Genomic DNA, 13151 nt, shown 5'->3' with positions numbered 1-13151 from the left:
ACTCAGTATCACTCAATTTACATGTTTCATACCAGACAGTATGAATAAATTATGATCTTGTAAATATTTTTCTGCAACTCTCCAGATGTATGCAAGATGGCATGGATCAATCTGTTGTCACTACCAGACCATGTGAAGAAAAAAAAGAGGACGAGAACAAACCCGAGGTTTGAACCCATCACCTACTGCTTACTACGGAGTGACAATACCACAGAGTTGCAGGCCTGGCACTGACATGATGAATTTGAAACAAATAAACAAAAGCCTCCACTACTTGTCTTTTTCCCCAGGCAATGAACTTAAAACCAGGCATTAAACCCTTACTCTGAGAACAATTCCATGGGTCATAGGTCACCTTGGTGCATCTGATATTTTCTGAATGCTTGAATGCTGTAATGCCGCAGTCACATGCCTTTAGTAATAGGACCTCTGTAGGTAACCTACATACAGTGTAACCTCTTTCCGACAAGATTCTTATATCCACATAGACATTGTACAAGCCCTATTACATTTCCATTAGCTACAGCTGAATTCCTTCCCCACTCCTCCCCCCCCCCCCCCCCCCCCCCCTTTGGGCTCAGAAATTTTCTCTCCAGCTGTCTTTGTTTTTGTTTTTTTTCTGGGGGGGTTCAGAATAAAGAAAAAAATCCAAGTAAACACACCACAAATATACCAAAGATTTAAATTTGTGGCTTCCTTTCTATTAAAAAAAAAAAAAAAAAAAAAAATCTGTATGTAGGGATGAAAGATTTTCTTTTAAAAAATGCACTGGCTGATATCATAGTTCTCTCACCAACACAAACCATACCTTGTTCAGTACTTCTCGGTCCAAGAGAATGTGCTCACTGTACTGCCGATCAACGTACTTATGAGTGATGAACATCTTGCGTTGGTCTCTGATGTCAGTCGTAACAATCAAATCAGTCAAAGGAGAAATAAATAATACCATCAAGGGTACAAACGAAGAGCATTATTCCCTAAAAATGGCATACATACATTTTAAAGTGTCTGTACACTGTACGTAACACTCCTTCCAACAATGCCTCTACTACTTCGTACATGCACGGCAGCAAGTTTTGAATGTGCAAATATAGATAAAATCTTAAAAATTATTCTGCACATGGGACTCCTGGGTGATTTGATGAAATTATAGTAAGAGATTACGGTAGAATGAGCCACATTCATCCCTATCAATGAAGACTACAATGAAGATAGGGTATTTTAGTTCTTTAACATTGTTTTCAGAGTGTTTTTCATTGTCTGTAATCACCTACGTGTCCATGTATTAGGCCATTTGGCTATTAGGTGTACATGCCTGCGTAATTCCAAACAGCAAGAAAATGTTAAATTTGTACAGAGTTTAATCACTTGATATGAAAGCAACAAGAAAAAATCTAAAAAGATTAAAAAACAAATACAATTCAAAGAAACAGACACCAAAATGTTAGAGAAATACAATGGAGCACAAAGTTACTCTAAAAACAGCATCATAATTTCCATGTGACAAATAATACACAGGTATACCAGGTACACGTACATTGTACATGTAGCTACGCCATAAAAAGCAATAGAACATGTTGCCAGGTACAAACGTGTGCTTGGTCAAAAGCAAATCTCATAATATGCAGTGCAGAACTAGAAAAAGTGTACACATAGACCCTCATCACAGGAGTCAAAGGTCAGGCTTACATGCTGTCATCTGGCATGGGCTTGACCGGGAGATGTGGGTCAAGGTTGCGCTCCCAGAATGCATTGCTCAGCTCGTTGCCCACGGCGAGGAACACTTCCAAAGCGGTGTCAGTGAACGCCTTGACGTCCATCTTGAGAGATCTGACCTTTGACACGTGGACCCCCAGCTGTCTGTGAATACCTGTTTGAAATGACACCAAAAAAGTTTGTTCACAGCTCAGTCACTGTGGTATAGTGGATAAGAGTTGGGACTTTCAAACAGTAGGTCCCGTGTTCAAATCCTCGCTGGTGCTCATATCCTTGGATAAGAGAATACACCCACTTGAACTCCCTCTTGAACTCCCTCTTGAACTCCCTCTTTAAACACAGGGTTAAATTGGGTTGTAGCAACAAATGCTTGCATCATGACAATGGCAGGGATCTCAGTCTGGGCAGTGTGAACACTGAAGAAGCTACTCAGGGCACAATATTCAGAGGAATATATCATTACTTTTATCATTAGTATTGGACTTGTAAATCAAGTCCAGAACATTTTCCCCAGATGATTAGATATGATAGCTACATGTATGTCAAGCATAGAGATGAGTTTTATAATAACCCTGAAATGGTAGGCCTATGTGAAAACAAAAGCTGCTCTGAAGACATCATTTATAAATATTTTGGACAAAAATTTATCCTCTAGTAATTGCTTGAAAGATCTTACAATGTGTGTAGCTTTGAGAGTTGTACTTTGAATGTTGGCATATTTGACACACTATGGTCAACTACACTCAACCTGTATTTGTGAAACAATGTCACAAAGCATGTGTGACGTTATCACACACTGCTTCGTATGGTCACTGCAGGTTGTCACAAAGCAATTATTACATCATCGTATGCTGCTTCAAACAATCCCTACAGGATTCCTCCACAACATCACTACCACCATGCAACTTTTTGCCATATTTTTCCCTTCTTTTATCTAAATCTTTAATCCAAAATTTAAAGGAAACATACTCTGCCTTTTTTTTGGTTTCAGGTATAAACTATGGGTCTCAGTGCCTCCCACAGTGCTATTCACTTTAGGGCTGCGCCCCTCACTGAATAGTACTATATTGGAGTCACCTCTGCCCATAGTATTAATAAGAGATTCTCACGGCACTGTATATTTGTATAATGTGCCAGAGAGTTGGCTCAATAATGTTTGGCAAGTGCAGATTTGTACAAGGCAACATTTAGAAGCACAAATATTTGTGGAGTGTAACTCCGCTCAAGAAAAGAAAGTAAATTGATTAAACAAGATGAAACACAGCCATGGTTAAGAGAAATCAAGTACAGTACATAATGACATTCCACATTACCTTGGAATCATAACACTGCAAATATACTTTACAGACACATTCATTAAGTTAGTCCTTCAACTCACAGCAAAAGTATGTTTCATAAAAAGAAGCACGAAATATACGATGCAATCATAACCGATTGGATTGTCATACTACCGTACGTGAGAATTCCTTATCAGTCATCAAGTGGTGGGTCACAAAGACAAAGACAATTTAGAGACAAAAATGTTGAACATACCTGAGCATTTCTTGCAGACGACAATTCCAAAATTGAGAGAGCACCAATCAGGGTCTAGGTAGGGTGAAGAATAGTGGATGAAGAAAGTCAATTAAGATCAAAACACACTTCATTTAATAAAGGGTTTTTCAAATATCTGTTTGGGAATTTTCCACCAGTTAACCCTAGCAGGAGAAAAGATATAGAAATATTGTAGATTGAAAATTGCTCAAAATACAGAGTACATGATATCTTTTTTTTTTCCTTTTCGAACCTGAGCTGTAGGGAGCACACAATGTTATATGCTTAGCTCAAAAGGACAAAACACTGCATAAGATCACAAAATATGAACATCTTAAAGATAATATAAAGTTTTGGTACCTCAAAAGTTTCCCCGTCAATGAGTTTCCTTGTCTTAGTTTGTGTTTCAGGTTAAAGTACCTTTCATATAACTAACACTGTGAGACTTACTCGCCCCAAAGTGCTCTCATGTTAATAGTAATCATGCAATAATGGTTTCGTACAATACGCCTACGTGTATATTGATTGTCGTGGTACCGCGTCGAGTCAAACTAACGGCTCGTTCGAATTTTTCAGAGCCCGCTCTGCTCTGGTACGAAACCATTATTGCATGATTACTAAGACATGAGAGCACTTTGGGGCGAGTAAGTCTCACAGTGTTAGTTATATAAAAGGTACTTTAACCTGAAAGACAAACTAAGACAAGGAAACTCAGGGAAACTTTTGAGGTACCAAAACTTTATATTATCTTTAAGGCATACAGATGCCATGTCCCTCCACAATTCAAGCCCAGTGGAGAGTTTAAGCTTCCATTTTAGAAGAATAAGATGGAACGGTGTCACACAAATAATACTTTTGTCTTTGAAAAAGTGAGAAACAAGTGAATTCAATTTGCGAAGTAAGAGATGCATTATTCCTCTTCCTGGTGACATCATAGTCAAATTACATAGAACACAGGTTATACACAACAGCACATGTGCAAACGGGTCAGAACATCACATTCCTAACAGACTAATTGACATTAATAACTGCACTTTTCATTCCTCCTATATGTTACCTATAACTCCTCACCCACAGCAGGCTGGAGGGCCCTGTTCTTAAAGTATATAAGAATTTCACAATCTTGTGGAGAACACAACTTTGATTTTTATAATCAAGATACAGTAAAATAAGGTGATAATGTTTATTTTAAATATTGACTACGAATATGTATTTATTAGATGAAAATATGTTTATTAGAATTGATCAGAAATATAAGATGGCAAAGATATCTATCATATTAAATGTAATGAATTGCATATACCTGACATAATTTTATGTACAAGTCTGTGTGTGTATACATACATGTACATGTATGTATAATTATGATTGTGAAAACTTGCCTGTAAACCAGTTGTATCTATGTATCAAGTTTAACTGATTTATTTTAAAATCTGTTCACAGTATGTTACCTAAATCTTATTAACATGACATCTGTATAGTTGTACATATTGATTGAAGCATGATTGTATGGTTATTCATAAAATAATGTTATTTGCCAATGGAAATGCACAAAATTTTGCAATTCACCCATCCGGCTGAAAATGAACTTTTAAGAAATTATTACTATAACAATTGTAATTACATATAGATTTGAATAATCTGCTGAATCTATTTCTCATGTTCGCCAATAGGATGAAAAAATAAATGAAGTGGCTGGTACGTACCAGACATGTTGCAGTCAGCGCAGAGTCTGTTGGCATCATTCTCCCACACTTTGTGCAAATACTGGGGGAATAAATGAAACACACACAAAAGAAAAGGAAGAGCAAAAGTGAGGTGCTTCAGACACAGAACTGAGGTATGATGGGGACAAAAACAAAACCTGAAAAAAGTGTGCATCCTTCAACACTGAGGTACAACACTAAGCAGTACAGGTCAATGAGAAGTCAGACCATATTGGGGGGGGTGGGGGGATCCAGCACTACCCCCATCATGCCTCCCATGTCCCAACAAAGTTCTGTTTTGCTGAAGAAAAGCACATGTACAACTGCACAAAACTTATTTTCTTACATTTCACTCCCTCTCCCTCTCCCCCTCCCCTTATTACACATACTTGAAAAACATTGACTAAAAAAGCAATTTCAAGACATTTTTTGACGAGAATTTGAGGTAGCATATCATTTTAAGATCATACTTTTAGGGATCATTTTGTTTTGCTCATTCAGGTGCACTTTTCATCCTCTTGGTATCCATCCTAACCCCCTCCACTCCCTTTCCCCATCCTAACTCCCTTTCTTCCCTTCCCCCACTTACCCTCTCCCTCCTTTCCATGTTAACCTTCTCCCTTCCCAAATCCTAATCCCCTGTCTTCCCTTCACCAATCCCTCTTTCTTTTCTTTCCCCTTCTTCCTTCCCCATCCTAACCCTGTCCCTCACTTCCCCAAATTTTTCACCCCTCCCCTCCCCTCCCCTCCCTTCCCTTCCCCAATCCTAAACTCCATCCTTCTTTCCCCTATCCGAATCCCCTCACCTCATTCCTTACTTCCTTCCCTTCCTTCCCCATCATGATCTAACCCTTCATCTCCCTCCCCCATCCTGACCCCCTCCCTTCCCCATCCTAACCCCTTCTTCTCCCTCCCCCATCCTAATCCCTCTCCTCTTCCTTCCCAAACTCCATCTATTCTATCACAACATGTGAGGCATAAAATACACATACAAACTTGGTCACCTAAACATGACACAAAGTGTCATACACATTCATACACATTGCACACTTTGTATGTTTGTGTCATACAACTGTAGTATACCCAACTGGGCTAGTTCAGACTGCCAAGTCATTGATGAAATTCAAGGTAAGCCGGAAGTGAGCCCTGCCTCTCAACACATTGGAATTTACGTTTCCTGCCCGCATAAATTGATACACCAGCAGATGTTTCCTGAACAAGTCACGATTGACTTCCAGATTACAAACTTCCTATCTAATATGCTCAGTAACACGACTGCCCTGAAAGCCAAATATCGTGCATTTGATCAGAATGGCCGTACAGGTTCACAGGTGCTCATTTCATAACAAAAATCACTGCAGGACACAAAGGGGCGAATGAGACGAATTGATCTGTTGGGAGAAAAGTCTCTTGATCCTCTGTCGACATCCCTGTTAAAGGTACTGTTTACCATTGGGAAAAGTGATGTAAAAGATGTCCGAGTTATCACAATTTATGCATATGTGTAGGCCAGTTGTATCACAAAACATCCTACCATACAATGATTTAGCAATACTGCCTAAAATATAAGGAGATATCACTAGTTGGTTCTCTCTCTATTTCCTGAAGACCAGGATGCCTTCCTCACCAGTTTGTCTGATAATCCTTCTGACACCGCTTCCATCATGGCCTCCACCCATTCTCTGGCCTCCTCAGGTGATTCAGCCGTCAGACTAGAGAGGGCAGCAGACAGACAGAGAGACAGAAAGACAGAAAGACAGAGACAGACAGACAGACAGACAGACAAAGAGGGAGAGAGAGAGATAGGTGGAGGACAGAAGCCAAAGAAAGAGACAAACAGACATAGGGGAGGAAAGAGAGGTAGAAAGAAATTAAAATAAATAGATAAAATAATTTTTGCGCAAGAGCACTCCTGGGCCCCATTTCATACAAGATGTTAGGATGGCAACTCTTGCTGGAATGACAACTTTCAATGGCAACAGCCAATCGGGAAGCTGGATTCTTGTCATTACTATGACAATTTCCATTCCAGCAAGAGTTGCTATCATATCAACTTTTTATGAAATGGGGCCCTGGTGCACTACACAGAGTGGAATTGCTACATTACAAATCTTATCTATTATTATCTTCATTATCATAGATTTCACAGATAATCCACATTAAACACACAATTACAGAAACAGACCTGATGCTGTGACAATAGCATTATCAAAATCATGCCTTGTCATATATAAGGAAGCATACGCATCATATGCCCTCCCTATTTGGTCAGACTTCATTTCAGCAGCAATTTCCTGTTGAGATGGACATGAATGACTAATTTTTCAGCTCAACCAACTGACAGGCCTACTGTAGCACTACCAAGAAAAACAAATCATAATATTTTCTGGAAAGTAATTTTTATTTTCCCAAAAGCCAACAGCATTTCCAAGTTTCCCCAGGAATAAGGATAAGCAACTGATGAGGAGGATATTCTATCACAAAAGAGAGTTACACTTTTGTGATATCATCCATCACCTGTTGCATTGTCATTGCCATAATTTTCTCTAGAGGGGGAGGGGGACATTGTTTTCTGGTAGCATTAGATATTTCCACTTGAGACATGCCAGTCATGCCTTTAAAGAAGTGGTTACCATGGCAACCAGCCATGAACATGAAAAGATGCCTTTCAAAAGCCAGGAGGATAGACTCACTGGTAGGTAGTACTCGGCGTGGTGAGGGTGATTCTCTCTGGCTTCTGCATGTTGATTCTGGCATTGGCCAGCTTCATTTCGATGTCCGATATGGGCACAGCGGCTTCAAAGTCCTGCAGGCAGACACAAAGGGATGATTGCCACAGTACATATTACAGTCATGTTAAAGGTAAAATACCGCTTTGATATAATGATGATGATTATGATGATGATTCACAGCATTTGAATAAGAATGGAAGTGGCATCGATGCTTCTGATCAACATTTTCAATGCATTAAATCAAATGAACTGGTATATTAACTGTCTGCTTCTTTGTTGCAAATACAAAGTGTAGCTATAACAATAATAAGACTTTTTTTTTTCGATGAAACCAGCAGTGGCTGAGAAAAGATTTAGTATAAGACTAAATACTGATAATTCACATTGCTGCACACACACACACACAAAATTCCTAACTTCTTTAACTTCAAATTCTAACTTCATGTTTTGTTTCAGAATAAGGGGTGGAGGGGAAAAAATGAATCTCCATGGATGAATTTCTTGCACTTACTGCAGCAGACCTTAAACCACAAGCCCTTACAACTAGAAGTCAATGCTACATCAAAAGATCACATGGTCAATAATCAAACAGTCAAGTTAGAATGAAAATATTTGCTGAAATAATGGTACAAGTTTAATCATGTCAGGACAATGTGTTTCAGTCAAAGTGGCATCATTTTAATTTTCAAACCTTTCCTCAAACCACATAGAAGAATAAGCGAATGTTTGTCTATGCTGCATATACAATTTACATTTGTAAAACTGATTCCTTCACCCTCTCTCACCCCAACCTCCCACCCCCACCCCCAAAAAAAAAAGTACAAATAAAATGACCTCAGATGCTCACCTTCTCTGAAGAGTAATAACACATCTTTTCTCCCTTGATAGCAAAGTATCTGGAGGAAAAACGGGGAAATGGTGACTGCACTGGTGAAGAACATTCATTTGCAAATACAGCTGTACATCATGCATGTATGGAAAACTCCTTGAGGAGATTTCTGCTCTCTTTGGCTATCATAATGGTACCATTGTTGCAGCTACTGCTAGTTGTCATTACACTCAGTTCCCTTGGGCTATGATGGGTGCAGCTACTGCTAGTTTTAATAGAGGTTTAATACATACATTAGGGTTTTTCATACCAAGCCTCCAGAAGCACACAAGAGATAATTACATCTTCTGTGGCGACACTCAAGACTGGTAAAAGCTACGCAACTGTCGCAATTGTTTCTAAAAATTGATTACAATCGCTGTATTTTTTCAATTAATTGGGTTGGCCAAATTTGGAAAATTTCTGAGGGCTTGACAATCTTTTGACACCAACCCCACATTGAACATTACTATTCACTTTGAACTTTTGAACCTGGACTACTAAGAACAACACTGTTTACGCATAGTTCGTAGTTCATACTTCAAAACCAAAATGAGCTTAGAATTGCCTGCATCTATCAATTACCTCCTTTGGTTGCAACCTTCCATTTTCAGATGACCCTGATAAAGGAAAAATATAAATCAGAACATGAGTGATCAAACTTGTTGTGAATGAGAACATACCACATATTATCAGATTTTTTTTTTGGAGGCATACACTCTTCAACAAGAGGGGCCAGGTTTCAGGCTTTGCCATGGCAACCGCATCCATCTGCGAGACGCTTTTACCTGCAGAGCTCATCTCCATCCGAGTGTGTGAACATGGGAACTCCGTTGAGAGCCAAATGTTAAGTGTGGTCGGATTTTAAGTAGGTGTGCACTGGGACATGACAGCAGATAGGGTTGCTATATACACTGAACATGTAGGGACTGGAATAAGTTTAGCATTGGTTTAGGTTTGATACTAGTGATCAGAATAATATGTGGCAGATCACCAACACACAACATGAACCTCAGTTAAATGGTTAAAAAACTACAGGATTGTACTTTGAAATGATATGATTTGGCTTATAAATATGAAACTTGATATTTACACAAATAAAAAGTCTGATAACTAATCATACTTCTGTCCAAATTTCAAATTCTCAGAACGTTTTGGAATTGGCAATGTCCTCAGCAGCCATGTAAAAACCAATCAGAATTCAAATTTAAACTCACCTGCTTATCTGGGCAGCTCATCTCCCCTCCCTTCGGGAATCCTCCCGGTTGGGCCTGGAAACAAGAATACCAAGAACAATCATTGCAAGAATATTCTGAAGTCTGTGATATTCACACTTATTATACAATATACAAACAATATTCATACACATCATACCATGAACAATGGGAAATTAAAATGGGAAACCACACTTGAATAGTTTCATCCTCTTTCAGCTGACCAAGCGTTTGATTCAAGGCTTCGCGTGACAGCTGTGGTGAGGATATCTCAAAAATGAAATCACTACGTTCGACTCTAAGTCATCATGTTTGCTGTCATGTGAATAAATTTTATCCCTTGATAAATCACAGAATACTAAAGTTACATATTTCTTTATGCAATCATATGAAAACTCTTCAACTTTAGATTAATTTCTGGGTTTTCTTTTTTAAATTTCACCTGCAAAATAATAACTTGTGCTCAGCCCAACCCAAAAAGTTTCTTTTGCATTGATTGATAGCATCACATATACAATGTATATATATATGGAAATAATTTTTGCCCTCATTAACTTGCCTTCACAGTGATGCAGTATGTGAAAATGAAAACAGATAAAAGGCTAAACATGAGAGAATTGTTTTACTCTTTTAATTCAAATTACAAGCATACAGCACACAGGTTTGTTCATGCTGCAAGTGTCGTACTGCCCCATCAACATCCCACCCATGACAATGCAAGCATGACAAGAACTTCCAATAAAGAGTACATAACTAATCTTTAGAACACAAACAGAAAAATTAAAAAGTAACATAAATTTGGTCACCTCCAATGCTTTGTGAAAATTATGTAATTGAATCAATTTGGGATAATCAATGAGAAATACAGCATCCCAATTGGCACAGCAGTCTTCCTCCTGCACTTTGACCACCCCCCCCCCCCCAACAGACTCATGCAATACTGATAATCATGACCCAGACAACAAAAATGAGCTCTAGATACACCACAACATCAAAGTGAATGGCAAGCACAAGTACATGTACTATTAAATTGAGTGGCAGGTGCGTGGTTTCTTCATCATGTCATGCAGAGCACACCATTCACTCCAAGGCCCAGCCAAAAGAAAGCATGTTGGGCTCTAATCATGCTCGCAAGATGAGATTCCCATTAAAACCCACTCAATATTTGAAAGACAGGAAATCACTAGCAAATCAAATTAATTATCTTACTTGATAGCAAGTGTGGGTGACATGGGTTTTGTAAGAACATAATAAAAAAAAATACCTTGCAAAACAAACAAAATAGACAACGTTGACAGGTTTTAAACACAAAGCATAAAATTGGGGATTCTCTGTTGATGGGTAGGTAAAATCTTTTTTTATACTCAACGAACACAAGAACAAAGACACCAACACGCATGAGAATACTGCTGGTAATATTCCCACATCAACTGCAACAAAAACAAAACTGAAAGCAACCCAAACATGCCAAATAGAGCATTATAGCAGCCTTCTATTTTTAAGCATGGACAGTGCATGGTACCCACCACAGAGTCTGGGCAATCAACAAAAAGGTCATAAATCTCTGAAATCAAATATACTAAAAATCAAAACTCTACTGAAGTGGGACACAAGTATTGCTACACATGATTCAACAAGAACAAAACATTGATTGGTTCCATTTGGATATTTTTCTTGCACAATCATAAATAACAACAATCATGAATCACTCTTTCAGTATCCTAGATAAAGTTTCGAATCGACCTATATATTGATATTACAAGATATTGATGTTACAAGATGTTTCATACTACCTGCATATTGTGCTGTGCAATCCAAACAAGCAACACAAATGCAAATTTGATAATGGAACTTCATAAGACGTCGCAGAATTCATAAGTAAAGTACTCCTCAGACGTATGCAGCTAAGAAACCCTACATCAGTAAAGCACACTTTCTTTAATATTGACGAAGATGAAGGTCCTTTCATTTCATTGAGGAACGAATCAAATATCTCATAGCATTCGTGCAAATCAAGGCGGAAGAAACCCAGCTGTTTCTTTATTTTTGGCATCTTGATTTATGAGAATTTAATGCATTTCATTTCACCAATACTACTGCTTTTGTTGTCTGACAGTGTTCACTGCTTTACCATGACAGAATTTCTAGTAAATGTAACTCTTCAATCATTTCTTTTTTTATTTACAATAGTTTTTCATCCAATATGAGGCTGCTATATATGAATGTAGCCCGTGGTCAATTCTGCCCAAAAAGAAATTATCACAATGGGGAAAAAATAAGTAAATTATATGTACATACCACACAAAAGAATACGAACAAGACATTCTCAAAACTGACAAACTAGAAAATAATTGAAAACACATTCAAGTTCATGTCCAACATGCACATAATGCTTGCAGGCCCATCCTAGATTCACATCATTATCATTTAAAAAAACTCACCGACCCATGCCACCTATTGTTGTTGGCAGACTTCTCATTTTTTTTTTATGTGTGCGCATTTGTTTTGATAGCATTAGCGTGGGAATCAGAAAGTGAAGACATAAAACAGTCACTGCATAAGATGCAAATAATTCATGGTTAACTGCATTAAAGATTGCTATCAAATGGAATCGCTGCATCATTTTACTGATAGAGGAAGACCTTCCATGACTTGTCCACACAAAATTGCAGATTATTGGGAGATGGTTGAAATATAATGATTAACATTTGTGAATCTTTTTAATCTAAATGATGCAAAACAGTGAAACTAGTGGCCATTTCACCTTTCTACAAGTCTACAACATGTAGATTCATTTAAATGGTAGCATTCTACATATTATTCCAAGCAACATGGGGAAAGGGTATCAAAAGGAAAAGACATTTTGTATTAACTGCTTTAACTTTGTATGTCATATAAAAATGAACCTATTACCCCCCCCCCCCCAAAAAAAAAAAAGTATTAGAAACCAATCACAAAGTGCTTCAAAAATGCGAAGAAAAATATACTGTAATTGCGTGAGTGGATTGACTCAAATTTGTACCCTATTCATTTGTTTCCATAACTTTGTGTTAGAATAGACCATTATGTGAATGGCTAATTAGCATGATGACATTTGTTAATGCTATGGACACCTGATAGGTACAGCATGATTTGAAAAACTTCCCAGTGACTCTATTTATCCATTTTACCAGCATTATGCAGCTCAGCTGGCACAAAAGTTTGTAGATTTTTTTTTTTTACTAAGTCACCAAAATAATAGACAGTGTCTATGTTACACATTGGTGTTTCTTCTCACAAGCCATCTAAAAAGGAAAGGTTTGTAAACCCAAAATGTGCATTTCTGATACTAAATAGATAATACCCTCATGCCACAGAGACTTTTTCTCATCGGTCACTCGTC

The 13151-nt window shown here is 38.0% G+C and overlaps 1 protein-coding gene across 1 annotated transcript in view; it reads right to left on the bottom strand.

Moving 5' to 3' along the window:
• The window catches only part of LOC139741215 (arf-GAP with Rho-GAP domain, ANK repeat and PH domain-containing protein 1-like), a 144421-nt gene that overhangs the window by 58114 nt on the left and 73156 nt on the right, over positions 1–13151 (bottom strand). Inside the window, exons 10-18 of the mRNA XM_071651845.1 lie at positions 9773–9826; positions 9141–9175; positions 8535–8583; positions 7649–7761; positions 6583–6667; positions 4956–5016; positions 3250–3303; positions 1690–1870; positions 809–896 (exon numbers count right to left, since the gene is read on the bottom strand). Of these exons, the coding sequence (XP_071507946.1) occupies positions 809–896; positions 1690–1870; positions 3250–3303; positions 4956–5016; positions 6583–6667; positions 7649–7761; positions 8535–8583; positions 9141–9175; positions 9773–9826 (720 nt within the window). The remainder of the gene's footprint in view (positions 1–808; positions 897–1689; positions 1871–3249; positions 3304–4955; positions 5017–6582; positions 6668–7648; positions 7762–8534; positions 8584–9140; positions 9176–9772; positions 9827–13151) is intronic.

The sequence above is a fragment of the Diadema antillarum genome, unplaced genomic scaffold, assembly GCF_040938485.1.
Source record: "Diadema antillarum isolate AM-2024a unplaced genomic scaffold, OU_Dant_1.0 scf00000003, whole genome shotgun sequence".
In the NCBI taxonomy this organism is placed as follows: Eukaryota; Metazoa; Echinodermata; class Echinoidea; order Diadematoida; family Diadematidae; genus Diadema; species Diadema antillarum.
Note: the sequence above shows the minus strand (reverse complement) of the source record. Positions and strands in the feature narration are given on the sequence as shown.